The sequence below is a fragment of the Apis mellifera genome, linkage group LG5 (assembly GCF_003254395.2).
Source record: "Apis mellifera strain DH4 linkage group LG5, Amel_HAv3.1, whole genome shotgun sequence".
Lineage (NCBI taxonomy): Eukaryota > Metazoa > Arthropoda > Insecta > Hymenoptera > Apidae > Apis > Apis mellifera.
Window position 1 is genome coordinate 10,250,552 of NC_037642.1, and position 21,886 is coordinate 10,272,437.

Consider the following 21,886-nt stretch of genomic DNA (forward strand, 5'->3'; position numbering starts at 1 on the left):
GTTTCCTATTCACATGATTTAAACGTGTTTTTTCCCTCCCTGAATTTGAAAAAGCGATACCTTTAATTTTCGTTGGAAAAATTTCGAAATTTCGATCATCTTAAAGGATAGAAATTCAATATTTATTCTCGACTCTATTTGAACACGAAACGTGAATTTCTAAAAGGAATATCTTTAATCGATCCAGATTTCGTTACAAAAATTTCGAAAGAATCATCTTAAACGAAAGAAACTCATTTTTTCTAATAATAAAATTCCATTCCAACGTTTCTCTATTTGCTTCAAATTTATAGAATTGCAATAACGAAATAATAATAGCAATAACAAAAACTAAAATCTTTAATCGATACACATTTCGTTATAAAAATTTCGAAAGAATCATCTTAAACGAAAGAAATTCACTTTTTCTAATAATAAAATTCCATTCGAAATTTACTTTCTATTTACTTCAAATTTATAGAATTGTAATAACGAAATAATAATAGCAATAACAAAAAAGAATTCCTTTTCGCCAACAATAAATCCTTTCACCGGTGACGCAAAACGAACAATCGTCCTAAACGAAACAAAGGAACAAAAGAACCGCCCTTTGTACTCGAAGGCAAAAATTTCCATCCAAACACCTTCCTTTCTCCGTTCCATCCACAACAAATTCAAACTTTAATCCTCGTGTGCGAATAAAAAGTAGCTGGAATCCTCGATACCGAGGAAGCCGGGGTTGCCTCGTTTATACCATCTGGCCATTGTGTGCCAGAGTTTTTTCCTCAAACTCGGGAGGGAGGGAGGGGGAAGGGTTCGAACGAAGATCGATCGGCATCGGCCGAGCCATTCTCGAAAACGAAGGCGGAAATCCATTTCCACGGAACGCCCCTTCCGTGTCCTCGCCCTTGCTCACAACCTCGCGAATCGAACAATCCTTCAGGGGCATATAAAAGCCGCGAGTTTTCATCGTTTCGAATCTCCGCTCATCGATCTATCTTTCCGTATCGAAACGAAAGGGATCGTCTCGTCGACGAGTTCGATGAAGAAAGGAGGGTTGGTTTTCCGCGAGCGGGAAAAGTTTTCCTTTCTTTCTTTTTTTTTTCTTTCTTTCTCGTTAATTCTTCTTCCTTTGTCGCTGCTTGTCTCAAAGTATCGGGAGCAACTTCGATATGTAAGTTTAAGAAAAAGTATTGTTATATCTCCTTCCAAATCTCTTTAAAAAAAAGTATTATTATATCTTCATTCAGATATTATTATATCTTCCTGGAACGATATATAAGTTTTAAAAAAAAGTATTATTATATCTCCATCCAAATCTCTTTTAAAGAAAAGTATTATTATATCTGCATCCAAATATTTTTCTGGAGCAACGTCGATATAAAAGTTTTAAAAAAAAGTATTATTATATCTTCATTTAAAAATAATTATATCTTCCTGGAACGTTTATATATAAGTTTTAAAAAAAAGTATTATTATATCTTTATCCAAATATCTTCCTGGAGCAACATCAATATAAAAGTTTAAAAAAAAAAATATTATTATATCTCTATCCAAATATCTTCTTGGAGCAACATTGATATAAAAGTTTTAAAAAAAAGTATTATATATCTTCATATATTATAAGATATATTATATCTTTATTCAAAAATAATTATATCTTTTTGGAACGTCGATATATAAGTTTTAAAAAAAAGTATTATTATATCTCCATCCAAATCTTTTTTAAAAAAAAGTATTATTATATCTCCATCCAAATCTCTTTTAAAAAAAAGTATTATAATATCCTCATCCAAATATCTTCCTGGAGTAACGTCGATATATAAGTTTTAAAAAAAAGTATTATTATATCTTCATTCAGATATTATTATATCTTATGATATATCTTATTATATATCTTCCTGGAACGTCGATATATAAGTTTAAAAAAAAGTATTATTATATCTCCTTCCAAATCTCTTTAAAAAAAAAGTATTATTATATCTCCATCCAAATCTCTTTTAAAGAAAAATATTATTATATCTCCATCCAAATATCTTCTTGGAGCAATATCGATATATAAATTTTAAAAAAAAGTATTATTATATCTCCATCCAAATCTCTTTAAAAAAAAAAAGTATTGTTATATCTCCATCCAAATCTTTTTTAAAAAAAAAGTATTATTATATGTCCATCCAAATGTCTTCCTGGAGCAACGTTGATATATAAGTTTAAAAAAAAGTATTATTATATTTTCATTCAGATATTATGATATCTTTTTGAAACATTGATATATAAGTTTTAAAAAAAAGTATTATTATATCTTCCTGGAACGTTGATATATAAGTTTAAAAAAAGGTATTATTATATCTTCATTCAAAAAGTTATATAATTATATCTTTCTGGAACGTCGATATATAAGTTTTGAAAAAAAAAATATTATTATCTTCATCCAAATCTCTTTTAAAAAAAAGTATTATTATATCTCCATCCAAATATCTTTCTAGATCAATATAAAAGTTTAAAAAAAAAAGAATTATTATATCTCCGTGCAAATATCTTCCTGTCAACTCCACGTGTCTATTCATCCCAAATCGAGACTATACTTCCCCACAATTTAACCGTTTAATTTTGCAATCGAGAAAGGGAAAACAACAGGACAAATATGTTCTTCGTTCATCTCCCAACAAATTCCTCCCAACATCCTTTTCTTCTCGTTTTAACGATTCGTTAACTCCCTGGAAAATTGGAATTGTCGTCGAATCCGTGGAAACGGAAGAAACAATGGAAAACTTTTCCTCCTCCCAATTTTTCCCAATTCGATTTTCTGCCCCTTGGCGGAGGGAACGAAGCTACATGCGCGTGCGGAAACTCACCTTGGAACCAACGTTTATTCCAGATAACGCGTCTCTCGGCAGAGACACCTCTCTCTCTCTCTCTCTCTCTCACTCCTCCAAGCCGACAAGAGGAGAGGCATTGATCCCTCGACCGATATTATCTAATCACGCATCGACCCTCCCCTCCCCCGCCTCCCCCTTTATCGCCTCGACCGACCAACAATTTCGTAATTATAATTCGAAATGTTTCCGTCGTAGCCGTGGATCCAACCGCGAAACGAGAGATCACCGAGAACCGACGCGTGTTCGCGCGACAGAACCGAAAGAAGATCTTACGTGTTGCGAGATCGATTAGCATCGAACGCCGCGTGAATATCGTGTGTTAGAAGAGGAGAAAAAAGAAAAGAAGTGTATAAGAGAAATAATAAATTTATAAGGACGATCGCATCGATCGAGCGAATATTTTTCCAACGATCGTGAGAAATTTATCGTGCGTGTGAGATCGATGGACCGAGAGAGAGGATTGATCGCGAAAGGAAGGAGAATTTCGGATTGAAGATCGAAGATGTTGGAAGATTAAGATTAATTTGGGGAATAGTAGGGGAGTGTGTTTGACAACTGGATGTTAACGAGATCGGTAGTGAAAAGGGGGACCAAGTGATAAGTTGGAAATAGGAGGACGATGAGCAACTCGGGCGCAATCCCTCTGATCTTGGTGAAGAAGGAGCAGCTCGTCGAAGGCAAGTACAATAAGTTTAAGTCTTTTCTTTTTTTTCCTCTCGTCGAGGTAACTGTAGCTCGTTCTTGTTCCTTTTCTCCCTTCCTGGGAGAGGAAACGACTGTTGGATCGAGTCTAGCCTCGAGGCTAGATAATTTCTCTTCATTTTATTTTATTAAGGAAAATTTTTTTCTTTTAATGGAAATTATTAGGTGCGATAAATAAGTTCTCTTGCTTCTCTCTTTTTTCTTTTTTTTCTAAATTCGAGATCTTTCTGTCGATTCCTTTGTAGTCGAACTTTCTCAGCAGTTGAACGATCTTCTTTGAATTTTTGCTTTAAATCCACCATTTTTTCCGTAAGATATACAGTAGCTTCGATTTCTAAGCTGGAACAAGCAAAGAAGTAAGCATTATTCGAAATTTATATTGTTGCACAGGAAACTCTTAATTTTCTTAAAAAGAACGCTGTTTCGGATGAAAAGTGATTCGAATTTAGTGAGAAATTAGGCGATCGTAGGAAAAAAGGAACTTATTTGCATACCTAATAATTAAATTAAATTAATCACGTTGTTATTATCACGATAAATTTATCGAGGTAATTTTATTCGTATATAACTTCAACTATTAAATTTTCCCCATCATTGGGTACAGCTTCCCATAATAAAAAAGAAAAAAAAAACACAAGCATGTTCTCTAAACTATGTTCAAAGAAGAATTTAAATAGAGATTTTTATTTTCAATCTTCAACTTTTTCTGAAAGAAAATTTAGATCCATCTCGAAAGTGAAAATAATTAAAAGATCAAATAACAAAAGTATCAATGCTGTTTCGAACGATAATAAAGCAATTCTAATTTTAATTCGAGCCTAATACTAATTATTATTATTAAAGTTTCCTTCTTTTTCTTTTAAACATTTTCACAAGGAGAAAGAATTTTCCTGAATCGTTCCGCCAGCCGAAATTATCGTTGTTTCATCCCCCATTCGCGATAAACGAATGGTGAAGGAAATTTACAAATTGCCACCGATTCGTGGCGTTTGTTCCGCGAAAGTTGCGCGCTCATTCATTCACGGATTATCACGGTTTTCTGTTCGAAGCGAGAGAGAAATTCCGGGTTGCTGAAGCTGGTGGAATTTTCTGTCGTCGAAACGCGTGGACGCGAGCCACTCGTGCCAACGCGCCGCCAAAAAAGGCTCTCTCGCTTCACCGACCAGAGTAACGAGGGAAATTCGTGCCGTTCCATTTTTGTATCGACGCGCTTGTTTCCCCTCCCCCGCGCACCACCTATTATTCCTTTATCCCGCTGGAAAAATATTTTTCGAATCAATTTTCAAATTTTTCAATTTTTCTCTCTCTCTCTCTTTGCAGAATATTTTATCACGAAAGAATCGTGGATTAGTTTTCAAGAAAAGTGAAATTTTAAGGAAATAACAAGTCACATAATTTATTAATTAATAACTTTTATTATTATTTATTTATACTATTAATAATTCGTATTATCTTTTTTTTTAGTTTCTAAATCTAAAAATTATTCAAATTTTTCATTCCTTGTTCGAAAGTCGTCGCACGTACGAGCCGTTATATTTTACATTTCCTACATCTTGCTACATCTTTTAGATTATAAAATAAAATTTGTACGAAACCTTATTCCCCTTATTCTCTTCCCATTTAGATATATTTAGATTTTATAAATATAATAAAAAATAATAAAATTTATACGAAACCTTGTTCCCCTTATTCTCTTCCCATTTAGATATAAAATTTAAATTTTCGCACAACCCATTCATTTATTTAATATCACGATCCAGAGAATATTTCCTCTGGATGATAATCCATTTATGGATTAAAATCTCTATTAATTCTCCAACTTTTCCACGGAGGATGGAAAACGATAATAATAATAATCCTCGTTGAAAGCGCAAGGATCTTGAGGATCCTCCTCCTCCTCCCCCCTCGTTTATTTCGCGGCGAAAATCAGCGCGGCGTTGTTATCCAACGAGCTTCTTCCCCCTTCCGTCCAATCGTAAATCCTCGTTGGCCCCCTTTCACGCGTCGAGGTCGGCCAACTGTAACAGAGGGCGAAACCGTCCAATCCTCCGCGGGGGATAAGCTTTAACGGATTGTCGTCCATCCCACGATTCGTATCCCAACCATCCGCCTTGTTGCCGTCCAATTTTTTTCTTTTTTCTTTTTTTTTTTCCGCACGGATGGAACGAAATTCCATCCCGCGAATATGTTGGTACGTTTTTTTTTTTTTCGAGAAACACGCCTCTCACGCGCCGAATTTTCAATTTCGAGAACAATTTCGGGTTTGTATTGTCGATCGAGTAATTTATGAGGGGTTGGAGTTGTAAGTTCTTTTCCTCGAGTGGAAAATGATAGTTTTTTTTTTTTGGAATTTTTATTTAGTTTCTTTCGCTGGATCGTGGAGCTATTTTAGATTTGTAATTGGAAGATTCTCTGTTTAATGTTATTGCATCAATTTCGATTTCAATTTGCATTTTGGAAATATTTGGAAAATGGTGCGATGGTGCATATGAAGAGTAATTTATAGTTTAATCTAGTATTTGGTTTTTTTTTTGCTAAATATAGAATTTAAATTTACAATTGTAAGTTATAATATATGTAATCGATGAGTTATTGCAATTTCAATTTCAATTTGCAATGGAAATATTTCGAAAATAATTGGAGCGACAATATCGATGAAGTAATCTATAGTTTCTTTTGCTAAATATAGAATTTAAATTTATAATATAATTTATAATATATATAGTCAATTTCAATTTCCAATTTGCGATGGAAACATTTCGAAACAATTGGAGTGATGTCGATGAAGTAATCTATAGTTTATTTCGCTAAATATAATATAATATATATATAGTCGATTAGTGATTACAATTTCAATTTGAGGTGGAAACATTTTCAAAACAATTGGACTGATGGAGTTGAGGGAGTAATTTATAGTTTCCTTTGCTAAATATAAAGTCTAGATTTATAATATAATTTATAATATATATATAATCAATTAATTATTGCAATTTTCAATTTATGATGGAAACATTTTCAAAACAATTGGTGATGTTGCTGATGAAATAATCTATAGTTTCTTTCGCTAAATATAATATAATATATATAATCGATTAGTGATTACAATTTCAATTTGAGGTGGAAACATTTTCAAAACAATTTGGAATGATATTGCTGATGAAGTAATTTATAATTCCTTTAATCTTATAATATTTGGTTTCTTTAATTTCTTAAATTTATAACGTAATTTATAAGTATATATAATCGATTATAATTTCAATTTCAATTTGCAGTGAAAACATTTGGGCTGATGTTATGGATGAAGTAATTTATAGTTTCTTTCACTGAATATAAAGTCTATATTTATAATATAATTTATAATATATAGTCAATTAGTTATTGCAATTTCAATTTCCAATTTGTAGTGAAAACATTTCGAAAACGATTGGAGTTGTCGATGAAGTTAATCTATAGTTTCTTTCACTAAATATAAAGTCTAGATTTATAATATAATTTGTAATATATGTATAGTCAATTAATTATTGCAATTTCAATTTCCAATTTATGAAACATTTTCAAAACAATTGGAGTGATGTTGCTGATGAAATAATCTATAGTTTCTTTCGCTAAATATATAATATATAATATATAGTCGATTAGTGATTACAATTTCAATTTGAGATGGAAACATTTTCAAAACAATTGGACTGATGTTGATGAAGTAATTTATAGTTTCTTTTGCTAAATATAAAGTCTAGATTTACAATATAATATATATAGTCGTAATATTAGTTATTACAATTTCAATTTCCAATTTATGATGGAAACATTTTGAAAACAATTGGGCCGATGTTATTGACGAGGTAATTTATAGTTCCTTTGATCTTGGTTATTTAGTTTCTTTCGTTCAACGTAGAATCTCGATTTATAATCTAACCTAAAATTTGTAACTGCTTCGATTCTCCATAATATATTATAAGTTACTAAATTATCTCGCAAGAGGGCACAGCTGTTCCGACTTATCCAATAAAAATATCGTAAATTTGATTCGATACCACGAAACTTGAAAGATTATTTTCAATTCGAGGTTATAAATTCGCGACTTGCCAATCGTTACGTTATTAAATTATTCCGAGAGAGTGAATTTTCGAAGGAAATTCGAAGATTGTTCCGTTAAAATGGCGCGTTATTTTCCCCTCCCTATTGTGGGACGAGGAACAATGGCGGACCTGCTTTTACATAAATCCTCCTTATTATTATTCGCGCCCATCGTGTCCACGATAATAATAACGATAGCTCGCGTCTTCAAGCGAGAGAATACACCAGGATTTTCCCTAGAAATCCCCGACAAAGGGTGAATTGAAGTGGAGAAACGAGGTTTTTGTCCGTTCCAATGACAGAAAGTCGGTGGCGAGCAGGGCTGACATAATCGATAATCGTAAAGTCACTATATTGACACTGGTTCGTGAACTCGAGCTTTGCTTCAAAATTTTTAGCAAAGTTTTAGGAAAAAATGATCGATGGTTGAGTGATTTATATCGTTAAACGTATATTGTTCGAAATCATGGAACAATTTTATTTTTATCGTTTATTAATTTTCGAAGATGAAAAATTCTTCTTTTGGAAAATGATGGATAGAAAGATTAGATACAAAATGTTGTTGATCCGTTAGAAAAAGGGGGAGTGGATTAAGCGTATCGAGCGTATTTGAAATTTCGTTCTCCTTTAAACGAAGCCGTTTCGTCGGGGAAGAGAATCGTTCTCGAGAGTCCTGGTGATTTATACTCCTGGCTGGTATGTATGGACGTGGCGGGGAGCGGGGAGTTTTAAACCAGTGGAAAAGATATACGTTTTCTCGGCTAGCGTAAGCTAACCCGAGCTAAGTTAAATCGGTCGGTCGTTAATCTTTAAAGCTCTGCAAGCCACATAAATGACCGACAATCGTGTACTTTTCATGGGATTTAGTTTAGTTTTCAAGCGATGAAACACGAAAATCGCCGTAACTGTAAGCAATAGAGAGCGATCGCCTTGTTTTGCAGGCGAAGAAAAATTTTCCTTTCTATCCGATCTTTCGAAAATATTCCCAGAAATGTTACAATCTTTTTTTTAATTCTCTTCCTATTATTTCTGTCTATTTTTCTATTAATATACAAATCTTCCATATTTCGATCTTTCGAAAATCCCAAATATTCGAGATATTTGAACTCTTAGAAATATTACGTACAATCTTTTCTTCCAATTCTTCTTTCAAAATTTTAATTTCTCTATTTTACACAAATTTCCTATATTTCGATCGTTCGACAATCTCGGTATTCCCTAAATAATAATTCGAAATAATTTGAACGCCCTCAAGAAACATCACGTACATCTCTTTTCCAATTTTCTCCGCCAATAAACTTTCTACATCCCCGTAGGAATCTTTCTTATATATAACCATCTCCAAACTCCGATTCAATATTTCAATCAACCTTCGACGTTATTCACAACCCATACAATTTCAATACCTTTATTTCTCCCCTCGCGTATAACTTTTCCTATCCTCATCGTCGACACTTTCATCCCCCTTCTTTCCAACTCGAAACGTTTCAACGTTTAAATCACTCACAGCGTTACACTTTATCCGCACAATTTCAGAAATACAAATTTCCCTGCATCGAGCTTATCTTAACCCCTGACTTGAAACCTCCTCCCTCTCCCTCTCCCTCTCTTCATTCGAAGAGAGAGAAGAGATCAAGGACGAAAGAAATCGCGATCTCTTTGAGCATTTTTCCGGAACGAATGGGGTGAAGGAGGGGGAGGAGGAGGAAGAGGAGGAGGATTAAACGCGCGATTGTCCCCCCTCCCCCCCCCGGATTTTCGTTTCGACGATGCTCGACGTTGTTGCCACGTGTTGCGCCCAACTTGGGTCGTCCTCCGCTCCCCTTATCGCTAATCCCGGAAACCCCTCCCTCCTCTGCGTCCCTCCGCGCGCACGCTTCTTCCACTTCCCGTTTCGAACAACCGCGCGGCGAAACAATGGACGCTAAGAGTGGCGGGACAGTTAATCCTGCCGATCCTACTCGGCGGGCCGCGAGTAATGCGACCGTCGACTCGTCTCGTCGCCTCTCTCTCATTCCATTCTCGTTTCCTCCCCTCCCTACCCTCCTTTATTTCCATACCGTTATCTGCGCGCGAAAAGGTTCGAAGGAAATGGAGGGGGGGAGGAGAGAGATTATGTAATATAAAGTTGTGTAATAGGTGGGTAATAGTGGAAGTGTTGAGATTTGTTTTTTTTCTTTTTTTTTTTTTTGTTTTTTTTTGTTTTGAACATTATATATATGATGATAAAGCATAACATCTGTTCTTCTTTATTTCTAATATTTCTAATTCTCTTCTATTTTAATTGACAGCATTGTGAAATTTGTATTTCTCTGAATGAAGTGAAAGAATCAAATCCAAATTTGAATAAGAGGGAATGGATCGATTTTGTTTCTTTTCTTTTTTTTTCTTTTTGTTTTGAACATTATATATATAATGATAAAGTATAATGTCTGTTCTTCTTTATTTGTAATGTTTATGATGGAAATTATAATGGAAATTATAATATGGAATGAAAAAGATTCTATAGAATTTTGTGTATCTATTATTTGGCGTTAATTGACAGCGTTGTGAAATTTTTATTTCTTTGAATGAAGTAAAAGAATCAAATCCAAATTTGAATAAGAGGGAATGGATCGATTTTGTTTCTTTTCTTTCTTTTTCTTTTTGTTTTGAACATCATATATATGATAATAAAGCATGTTCTTCTTTATTTCCAATTCTTCTTTATTTCTAATATTTCTAATTCTCTTCTATTTTAATTGACAGCATTGTGAAATTTGTATTTCTCTGAATGAAGTGAAAGAATCAAATCCAAATTTGAATAAGAGGGAATGGATCGATTTTGTTTCTTTTCTTTTTTTTTTTCTTTTTTGTTTTGAACATTATACATATGATGATAAAGTATAATGTTTGTTCTTCTCTATTTCTAATGTTTATGATGGAAATTATAATATATGGAATGAAAGAGATTCTATAGAATTTTGTGTATCTATTATTTGGCGTTAATTGACAGCGTTGAGAAATTTTTATTTCTTTGAATGAAGTGAAAGAATCAAATTTGAATAAGAGGGAATGGATCGATTTTGTTTCTTTCCTTTTTTTTTCTTTTTGTTTTGAACATCATATATATAATAAAACATAACGTGTTCTTCTTTATTTCTAATTCTTCTTTATTTCTAATATTTCTAATTCTCTTTTATTTTAATTGACACCACTGTGAAATTTGTATTTCTCTGAATGAAGTGAAAGAATCAAATCCAAGTTTGAATAATAGGAAATCGATTTTTATCTTTTATTTTAAAGTTGAATTTTAAAAGATCCATTTGTTAGATCCATTTGAAAGATCCATATCTTTGAGAAAATCGTCCGATGAGATCATTAAAAATTGAAGAAAATTGAAGATTTTGGATGGAATCGTTCGAATCCATTCATAATCGAAATTATATTCGAAATTTTTATTGCTTTGCTTTGAGGAAGGAGAAATTTTCCGTGGACGATCAACGTGAGAACGTAGGTAGCATGAAACGATGCACAAAGGACACGTCCCTCTTTCCTTCCGTTGTTCCCCATATTTTCAACCCTTGGCTATGTCCCCCTGGAGATTATTCCTCCGTTACGTTGATAACCTAGTTTTTCCCGTGGACGGAACAAAGCGTCGACGATGCTAGGGGAACGATTTTTAATTCTAAACGCAGCCTAACGCGGCACACTTTTTCTTTTTTTTTTTTTTTTCCTCCGCGTTCGAGCTATTCTTAAATTCCGTTTCGTATCCTGAAATGTAATCCTGTGAGAAAAGATAATGCTTGCATAAATTATTCATGGAATAAAAGTGATATAAAAATGAAATAAAAAATAAAATTCCGTTCAATTCTTTTCAATTTTTAAATTCCGTTTCGTATCCCGAAATGTAATTCTGTGAGAAAAGATAAAAATAAAATTCCATTCGATTTTTTTCAATTCTTAAATTCCGTTTCGTATCTTGAATTGTAATCCTATAAGAAAAGATAAGGCTTGCATAAATTATTCATGAAATAAAAGTAAAATAAAAAATAAAATTCCATTCAATTCTTTTCAATTCTTAAATTCCGTTTCGTATCCTGAATTGTAATCCTTTGAGAAAAGATAAGGCTTGCATAAATCATTCATTGAATAAAAGTGAAATAAAAATAAAATTCCATTCAATTCTTTTCAATTTTTTTTTCAAATTCGTATCCTGAAATGTAATCCTGTGAGAAAAAACAACTTGCATAAATAATTCATAAAATGAAAGTGAAATAAAAATTTGTATGTGTATTCGATAATTCTGAAATCGTTTTCAATTCTTTTCAATTCTTATATTCCGTTTCGTATCCTGAAATGTAATCCTATGAGAAAAGATAACTTAAATGCTTGCATAGATTATTCATTGAATAAAAGTGAAATAAAAATAAAATAAAAAATAAAATTCCATTCAATTTTTTTCAATTCTTCAATTCCTTTTCATATCCTGAATTATAATCCTATGAGAAAAAATAAATAAGCTTGCATAAATAATTCATAAAATGAAACTGAAATAAAAATCTCTAAAAATTTTTTGTACGTACATAATTCTGAACCGTTTCTATTCTATCCCATCCATATTATTTTTCTATCTACAATATTAAGATCAATTAACTTTTATTTGTTAATTAATTCTCTAAATGTATTACACAGAAATTTCTATCTGCAATAATATCCCCTCGATGAGTATTAAAAAAATAATACAATTTTGACGTCTGTCGTCAAATCGCACGAGAAACTGCGACGACTTTCATTGATCTTCTTTCTCTCTTACGAACACCGTTTCAAATACCTTCTCCTTTTACTACATTTCCCCCTCCCATATTATACAATACCTCCAATATCAATAATTTAAAAATTTATTCCAATCCGAATTTTCGAGCGCAAAAATTTTTCGAAAATCCTCGAGCTTTCGTTTCCTTTTATTTCGCAACCCAGTTTTAAAAACTTGCCAGCCAACGAGGTAAAGCGAAACCGCGATATAAACCGTGGCCGAGATTTCAAGTGTCACAGCCAGCCTTTTCGAAACCCCTGTGAAATATATACCCGATTCCGAGTGGGTCGTTCGTTAACGACCAACGCCTTGCCCCTCTCCTTCCATTCTGCCTTATCCTTATCCTCCCCTCCCCTCCCCTTTTTTCACTCATTTTCCCCATTAACACGAAGCTTCCATTATAAGGGAATTCTTTCAATTCTTCTCGACTTGTTTTGTACTTTATGTTTCCAGACCGATGTTTCTTTCTCTCGTTCATAACGTGACGATGTCGATGCCCTTTTATTTTCTTCCATAATTGTTTCCAACCGATTTATTATTTTTCTACGATTTTTACAAGCTTTGGAATTTTTTATTTTTGTAACGATGACCAGAAGAATTACGAATATCTTGATCGATAATATTTAAGGTTTAATTAATCAGCCAGGGTATCTTGTTTTCTTTATAAGCATATATTTCATCGAGACGCGTGTAAACGCGTTGCGATAACAAAAATAAAAGATAAGTAAATAACGCTTTGATAAACGAATATATATATCATTCGAGCCGTTTCTATTATCGTGTATAATTTTTGAATATATGGAAACTTAATGAAATTTCATTAATCATATTTTTTGAATAAAAAAAATTAATCGATTATTTCATCGGCATAGATATCTTAACGATAATACTTTATCGTGGAACAAAAGATGTCGATTTCTCGAAATCGATAACGTTGCACCGTAAACAAACGATCAGCTATCCTCGAATTCACGATTTTTCGAATCTTGATTAAAAAAGCGAACAACTTAAATTATTCTCGTTGTCTCAACGATACTTATCGATAACCGCGATGCTCTACTTTACCCACGAAACAAAAGATCGTCACGATTCTTTCGATCCCACGAATTAAGAAGAATTTTATTTATCGAGGAAAACGGAGTCGTGAAAGAAGGCAAATTCTGAATGAATTTACAGGAACGAATGGGGGGGAGGATAAACGAGCGACGTGCAAAGTATCGAGTTGAACGAATCATAAAATATCGCGTCACGTCGAACAATGGGGAATAATTCTTATCGATCGATTAATCGCCACGTTCAATTCGAATCTCGATTTGGTTAATTCGCCGAGACGCGAAACCTTTGAATTTTCCTTCCTTCAACGAAATTCACCCAATTTTAAATTCCTTCTTAAGATTTTTAATTTCAAATTTCACAATTCGATGGATGTTTTCATCCAATGATCCATTATAGAAAAAAAAGAGCGGAGAAATTTTTCGAGCGAATAATCTCAATGTAACTCGCAATAATTTTTTAAAAGCAAGATCGAAACGCGCGCTCTTTACATTAAATGAACGGTTAGTTGAACGATAGAGACGTGGCGCGATTGTTTCATCGGCGTGGCGATAAGCGGCCGGGCAAATTAATTAAATTCAGCCGCAATCGATAGTCGCGGCTGACTTAAGCGAGCGAATGATCCTCGTGTCGCGATTATATACGTCGAATCTCGGCCCCCGCCAGATGGAGGACGCATCGATATTCGATTCCGGCCCTCGACTCGCAACAATACGCGCTCTCCACGCGCTTTCTATGCCCCTCTCGAATTCTATTCATAAATGCGGATCCCGCCTCGAGCGTCCATCCTCCCCCACGTATTCCGTTTATATTAACGTTAACAATTCGTTACCCATTCATATGTAAGCTTTGGGAAAAGTTTGGAATAGTTAAATTATAGATATAGGTAGATTTCTGTATGTAACAATTGGATAAATTTGAAGAATTTGTATATATATTGACGCGCGTTTGTTTAATTGATGCCAAGCAAAAATTCGATAATTAGGATAATAGATAGATTTCTGTATGTAAAAATTGGATAAATTTGAAGAATTTGTATATAATGTATATATTTAATTGATGCCAAGCAAAAATTCGATAATTAGGATAAAGTTAGGGATAAAGTTGTAGTATGATTTATCGCTTATAATGATAATTGTAATCAAACGCTTTCGAGGCAACTTCTTCGATTTTCGATTCGATCCTCCTCGAATAAATATTAACAGCGAATGTGAATGGAAGAAAGTATATATTATATTAAAAAAGTAATCGCTTATTAAGATGTTTATATATTTTTCATACAAATTTTGAGTTTGTCGTCACAATTATTATCGAAGTAACTTTATTCGTTCAACTGTTAAATTTTTCCCCATCTCTGAAAATATATCATCGAATATTGGTGGATATTGATTTTTAGAAAAAAAAAAAAAGAAGATAAATTTCAATAAATCGAAATTCTTCTTCTTTTTAACCATGTAAAATAGGATTATTCGTTGAATTAAATACGTTAATAATAATAATATTAATAATAATAAAATTAATAATGGAATGAAGGTGGATGATACAGTGAGTGATTCGGAGTTGCAGCTTTTTCGACGATAATCTTTCGTTCTGGTAATCATTTATAATAATTTTATTATTGGCCGCAGCTGAAAGTAATTAATTCCTCCAACTGCCGACTTGTTTGTTATTTAAAACGGATTATCGAATGAAGGAGGAGGAGGAGGAGGAGCATTAAGCGCTTCATTCGATTAAACGTCGGAAATACACGCGCTGCGCAGCTTGTAATAACGGGGCACTGTCGGAAATTGAATTAAAGATTAATTAAGCCAGAGGTCACCGGTTATTTTGATTATTTTTATGCCGCCTCCTGCGAGATGCACGCTTTCAAAAGAATATTCTCCTTCTTTAAATTATACGATACTTGCATCGTTACTTTTCTTACATCTCATCGTTGTAAACTGCGCTCTTAATGATATAGATTTGCAATTAACCGAACAAATAATATTTCTTCTATAGTTTCGTATTATTGTCGAAAAGTCATGAAATATCGCGTGAATAAATTGAATAATTTCGCGGACAAATGTGAATTCGATTAAAAGAAAAAAAAGAAAGAAGAAAATTAAAAATACAACCTCAGATTTTCTAACAATCTTCCCTTTAATCCGTTCTCTCCTATTTTATTTATTCAATTAAGTATCCTTGACACGTTTTCTATAGATACGTAATATTGAAAATTTTTAACGAAGAAAAAGAGAGACAATTTGTCCAACTACATGCGTTCGATCAATCGTCCAAAGACAGATGGAAACTTGGAAAGTTGGGAAAGGAAGAAAATTTTCCTCATCGCCGCGAAACGGATGCTCTTCCCGGTCTACAAATATTTGCATCGTAACGAAATATCGGGGAGGAAGTTTCGACTCGACGTTCGCGCTGAAATTGGCGGGGAGAAACAAGACGACGATGGGAGAAGAGACGATGACAAACATTGTCGAGCGTTGCACGGATCGATTAATCGCGGTGCACCGCGATCGGCAGCGATCGAAACGCGACTCTACTACTAATTACGCGTAACGAGGCGGAATGGAAGCGTAACTGGGAGAGGAGAGGTCGAGCGTGAGGACTGTGGAGCGGGTCGGACGAGCGATAAACGATCGAACGAATCCGATTTCGTTCGAGGTTACGCGGAGGAACGGCGGCTACGGATTACGGCGATCGGACGTCGATGAGTACAGACTAAGGTTAATCACTCGGCGAATATTGGATCGATCCTCGTCACGATTAAGAAGATTAAAGGAAATTAAAGAAATTCGGGCGCGAGCGAGACGCGCAAGCTTCGGTACGTTGCAAAAACTAAGGAGGCGGCGACACTTTCCTTTCTCCGACGATCGCGTCCCGGAGAAAATGTAGAGACTCCCGAAAAACGCCGTGGAGCCATGAAATCGACGCTTCCGCGAGGAAAGCGTTCGAGGGATCGAAAACGCGAGCGACTCGCCGTTGCTTGCGATCCGCGAGCCTCGAACTCGCGGCGGACGAGTCGCGGCCGAGGCAAATTAATTAGGGCGAAAATTAGTTTCTGGAATCATTGGACGCGACCAGTCGCCGTAAATTATTCCTTAAAGCGGAGCTCGCTTTCCGTAAACTATCGTTCACCGGTGGAAAGAAGTCTGAATGACGAGAGGAGTCGTCTGTCTCTAGTTCGCGCGCTTTCTTCGACGAACCTGACACCGTAAGCTACGTAGTAGTAGAAGACCTATAATTTGAATATTCGAAATTATTTTCATTTACAAAGTTAGCGCGACCATCCAAAACTGAAATATTTTCGAAATTATCTGTAATGTAGCCTGGCTTATTAGTATACACGTACGATTATTATCTCAGCTACTCGAATACGAAGTTACATTTATAAATTAAATTATTCTCGTAATTAGCATGTTATGAGAAATTGAAAAATTTTTGTATTGAATCGATATAAATATTTTGGATCGGTATACGCGACAAATGCAATAATAGAAACAAAAATGAGTATAAAGATAGGCCTTTCTTTCCTTTATTTCTATAAATAGTAGATATCATTCTTTGATATATATAATAGAAAATTGAATCCGATCTCCATTACATATTATCTTGGAAAAAGAGAAATTTTTTCTTTTTCCAAAAATTCCTCAAAAAGTTAAGTAGAGAGAATAGGCGATGAACAATGACGCGAAAGCGTTCTACGAGACAAAGACGAAGGAAGAGGTTGGATCGAAAAGCTCCCATTTTGTGGAACGAGGTCAAAATTTCAAAGAAGCGCGAATTTCTAGTTTGGGCGAAAGAATCGTGGGTATAAGAACGATCTTTAAAATTTTTGACGAGTCGATTCGAAAGATTTCGAGACGATATTTCTCCGAGTATTCGGTGGAAATTTCACGGCAGAGTTGCTTTTTTGGGCGGCCATTGTCAATACGCACAAGTGTGGCCTGTCATCTAGGCGGAGATAAACGGCCTGGCAATTAATTTGGCCGAGTGTCGCCGAAAAAAGAAGAAGAAAAGAATAGAAACGTGTCAAAGTTTCGCTTCGCTTTTAAAACGAGAGAAATATAATAAAATATAATAAACCGTTTATCGAAGAAGGAAATTGGAAGCGAATAATATCGTTATTATATTTACTCGACGTACTTTTATCGAAAATGTTTAAAGCAAAATGACAGCCGATACGATACCGTTTATCGCGAGACCAAGAAATTTTATTTGATAAACGAAATACTTTACGTAGTAGCTAATTTTAATTATATCTTCTTGTGTAAACACAGTGTGAATAACAATGCAAGTATATCGGAGATGACATTTATTAATGCACAATTAAACTTCTCTCTCTCTTTCTCTCGATAATTATATTCATCAATTATAAATTAATAAAAACTTAACGTTATTATTACGAGAAGACGCGTCTTGAACGCATAAGTATCTTTTATTACACACAGCAGAGAGATATATCCATAATAAATTAATAATCATCACCGATTTAAAAGAAACAATCTCAAAGCAGCAGCCAACTTCTTCTGGGATTGACAAATTTTCACAAATCCTGCTACCACTTCTACTTTTACTAAAAGAATACAACAATTAATCGAGAAATTAAATTATTAAAAAAAGAAAAAAACTCAATCATCTATCTAATAAGCTTGACGTAATTTGCCAAATAATTTATATTTTTATTTATATATACAATTATATATAATAAAATATATATAAATATGTATAACATTTATTTATTATTAACTTTTTTTGGAATTGACAAATTTTCACAAATCCTGCTATCACTTCTACTTTTACTAAAGCACGAAAAGAATACAACAATTAATCAAAAAATTAAATTATTAAAAAAAAAGAAAAAAACTCAATCATCCACGTGACAAGCTTGACATAATTTGCCAAATAATTTATGTTTTTATTTATATATATATATATATATAATTATATATAATATTTATTACATTTTAATTTATGCATATTATTTTAATTAATAATATATTAATAAAAATATAATCTATTTATTAAAAACGATTCTTGATAGACGTATAGAAAATCGAGCGATAGCTAGATATCGTAGATTGCGTTGAGAAAAGGAAAGGTCGAAGGTCGATAGACAGATACGCGCGACAGATTTCGAGTAGATGATGGAGAATCTTGTTTTCGCGGGACGGGTATTAAGATTAATAGCCGGATAGCCGGGTTTCTGTTTTGCCTCGTCAGCGAGCAGTTTCTCGAAAGCGAGGCGAGCGTGTTCGTTGGGCTTCCCTCCTCAAGGAGATACAGATTCCATTGATCTCGATCTCGGGAATGGCGAGAAGAATGACGCGATAATTATCAGCTTTCACGATTCTTCCAATTCCAAGTTTGTCGATCACTTTTCTCTCAAAGTACACCTGGATTGAAAAGGTTTATTTATTGAAACAAGTTCCTTCTCCCTCTTCTTTTCTTTTCTGCGTAATTTCTCGTTCGAATTCTCGTTTCATCGATCATTCTTTTGTTATATGTTTATGTAAGGATATTTGTTCTTTTAATTACTTTCACTTTCTCGAGATGGATCTAAATTTTCTTCGAGAAGAAGAAGAAGAAGATTGTTCATAGATGTAAATGTTTTTTCTTATGCATAGAAAAAGGAAAAATATTGAAAATAAAAATCTCTATTTAAATTCTTCTTTCGAAACATTGCTGTGTTTTTTCTTTTATTATGAGAAGAATGTATTCAATGAATGGGAAAATTTAAGAGAGTTGAATTTATATACGAATAAAATTATCTGGATAAATTTATCCTGATAATAGCAACGTGATAATCTCGAATAATCGTAAGATTATTGTATATAATCCTTCAAGCGTTTTAATTTAAATAATTATCAAGTGAAATTCAGAAAGGAAAGTAATTTTTCCTTTGTTCCTTCTTTCGACTAATTTTCAATGCCAATTCTTTTTTTTTATTAAAGAATAATATTACAAGTGAAATGATTCGATTAAAACGAAGAGTATAAAGCGAAGAGAAAGGATGTATTTAATAAAGGAACAAACTATAAGGATCTTTGCTCTACTACTATCGAACCAGCGATGGGGAAAATTTAATAATCAAAGTTACTTCGATAATTTAATTTTCTTCCAGACGTAATTGCAGCGGTAAACAGTCGAAGTTGTATGAAAAACGCTACGGTCAAGTTATACAACTTTAAACAGAGAAATTCAAATAAGATACACGAGTCTTATACTTTTATATACAAACTCATTTTTGTCGAAAATATAGTGTTTTTTTATCATCGATTGATTTTCGAGAATCGAGAAAATGAAAAATTAAACATCTCGCTTTATCATCTTTTAAGAAATAATTAAAAATTCTCTGTAACGAGCTACTTTTTTTTCTCTCATTGTCAAGACGTAAGAAAAATCTGGATTCTTCGAAATATTGAATGTGTCGGTGATGAGATTAAGAATCAATAGAAAATTATAAAATATGGAACGTTGTTTTTCCTTTTCGCAAAACGGAATGGAATAATTCGCCAGAGACACGATTTAATGAATTTTAGATCAAGAGAGGAGGAGGAGGAATCGATTAATGGAACCGTTCCTTTTTTTTTTAACGCAAAGAAATGCAAGGAAATAATAGATGGCGTAAGAGCGCGTTATCTGCTCGGTCACGCGAGAATTTAACACAATGCGAGAAACCGTCGATGATTGATACGGCTTTCACGGAAGGGTATAAGTCGTAAACGGGTAAATTTGTCGTATTGCGTGAAATAATCGTGTGTGAAGAATTTTTCTTTCGCTTCTATTCTCGTTTTTGTATTTATATTCTCGATCGATATTATCGTACGTGTAGATCTCGTTATGACGAGAGAGAAACATTAGAAACGTGGATGATTTTGTAGGGAAATTTGTTTTCTAATTTTCATTGCAGTATTCGATTATTCTTTTTTCTGGGAAGAATGTATTTCCAAATTTCGATGTTTAATATGTTCTGAACATTTGCACCAGTCTCAGGATTGAATTGTGAACGTTATCGTTAAATGAATCTTTCTGGTGTATCTTTGATCTCCGAATATCCATATTTCGTTACCTAATTTGATCCAATCTAAATTCAAAGTTTCGCGAAAAGGTACTCAATCAAAAGTTTGCAACCAAAACTTTCTCAATTTCGATCAAATTGATTCGAATTTAATAGATACATCAAAAGTAATCATAATTACTTTACGTAAAATTCTAATTTCCTTTTTCGAATTATATTTATTGTCAATTAAATTTTTCAATGGTATAATATAATATCGTTATATTTAACAATTTATCAATTACACTCATCTTTGTTTATAAAAGTAATTATAATTACTTTACACAAATTCTAATCTCCTTTTCAAGCTTTATTACTTTCCTCTTTCCATACTCACTTTTATCTATAAAAATAATTACAATAATTACTTTACAAATTTTCTATCCCAACTAAAATTCCAATTTCTTCTTTAAACTATTTTTTCGTGCACAGAACTTTAAACTTAACTTATCAATTCACCTTCCTGAATTGATCCTTCCATGCTTACCTTTATCTATAAAAATAATTACAATTATTTTACAAATTTTCTATCCCAACTAAAATTCCAATTTCTTCTTTAAACCATATACATTAAATTTTTTCGTGCACAGAACTTTAAACTTACCTTCCTGAATTGATCCTTCCACACTCACCTTTATCTATAAAAATAATTACAATTACTTTACACAAATTTTCTATCCCAACTAAAATTCCAATTTCTTCTTTAAACCATGTACATCATTTACAAATTTATTCATGCACAGAATTTTAAACTTAACTTATCAATTCACCTTCCTGAATTGATCTTTCCATATTTACCTTTATCTATAAAAATAATTACAATTACTTTACAAATCTCCTATCCCAATTAAAATTCCAATTTCTTCTTTAAACCATGTACATCATTAAATTTTTTCGTGCACAGAACTTTAAACTTAACTAAATTCAGCTTCTTGAATTGATTTTTCCATGCTCGCCTTTATCTATAAAAATAATTACAATTACTTTACACAAATTTCTTATCCCAACTAAAATTCCAATTTCTTCTTTAAACCATTTTTTCGTGCACAGAACTTTAAACTTAACTTATCAATTCACCTTCCTGAATTGATCCTTCCATATTTACTTTTATCTATAAAAATAATTACAATTACTTTACAAATCTCCTATCCCAACTAAAATTCTAATTTCTTCTGTAAACCGTGTATATCGTTAATTTTTTTCGTGTACAAAACTTTAAACTTAATTTATCAACTCACCTTCCTGAATTCATCCTTCCATGCTCACTTTTATCTATAAAAATAATTACAATTACTTTATAAATCTTCTATCCCAACTAAAATTCCAATTTCTTTTTTAAACCATATA

The 21,886-nt window shown here is 33.0% G+C and overlaps 1 protein-coding gene across 5 annotated transcripts in view; it reads left to right on the forward strand.

Moving 5' to 3' along the window:
• The window catches only part of LOC411113 (solute carrier family 12 member 4), a 139,877-nt gene that overhangs the window by 46,212 nt on the left and 71,779 nt on the right, over positions 1-21,886 (forward strand). Inside the window, exon 2 of one of the 5 annotated variants that reach the window (XM_006567786.3) lies at positions 3,054-3,535. The exons of the other annotated variants lie outside the window; for them this stretch is intronic. Coding sequence (XP_006567849.1) covers positions 3,478-3,535 — 58 coding nt within the window. The 5' untranslated portion in view covers positions 3,054-3,477. The remainder of the gene's footprint in view (positions 1-3,053; positions 3,536-21,886) is intronic. 5 annotated transcript variants of the gene reach the window in all.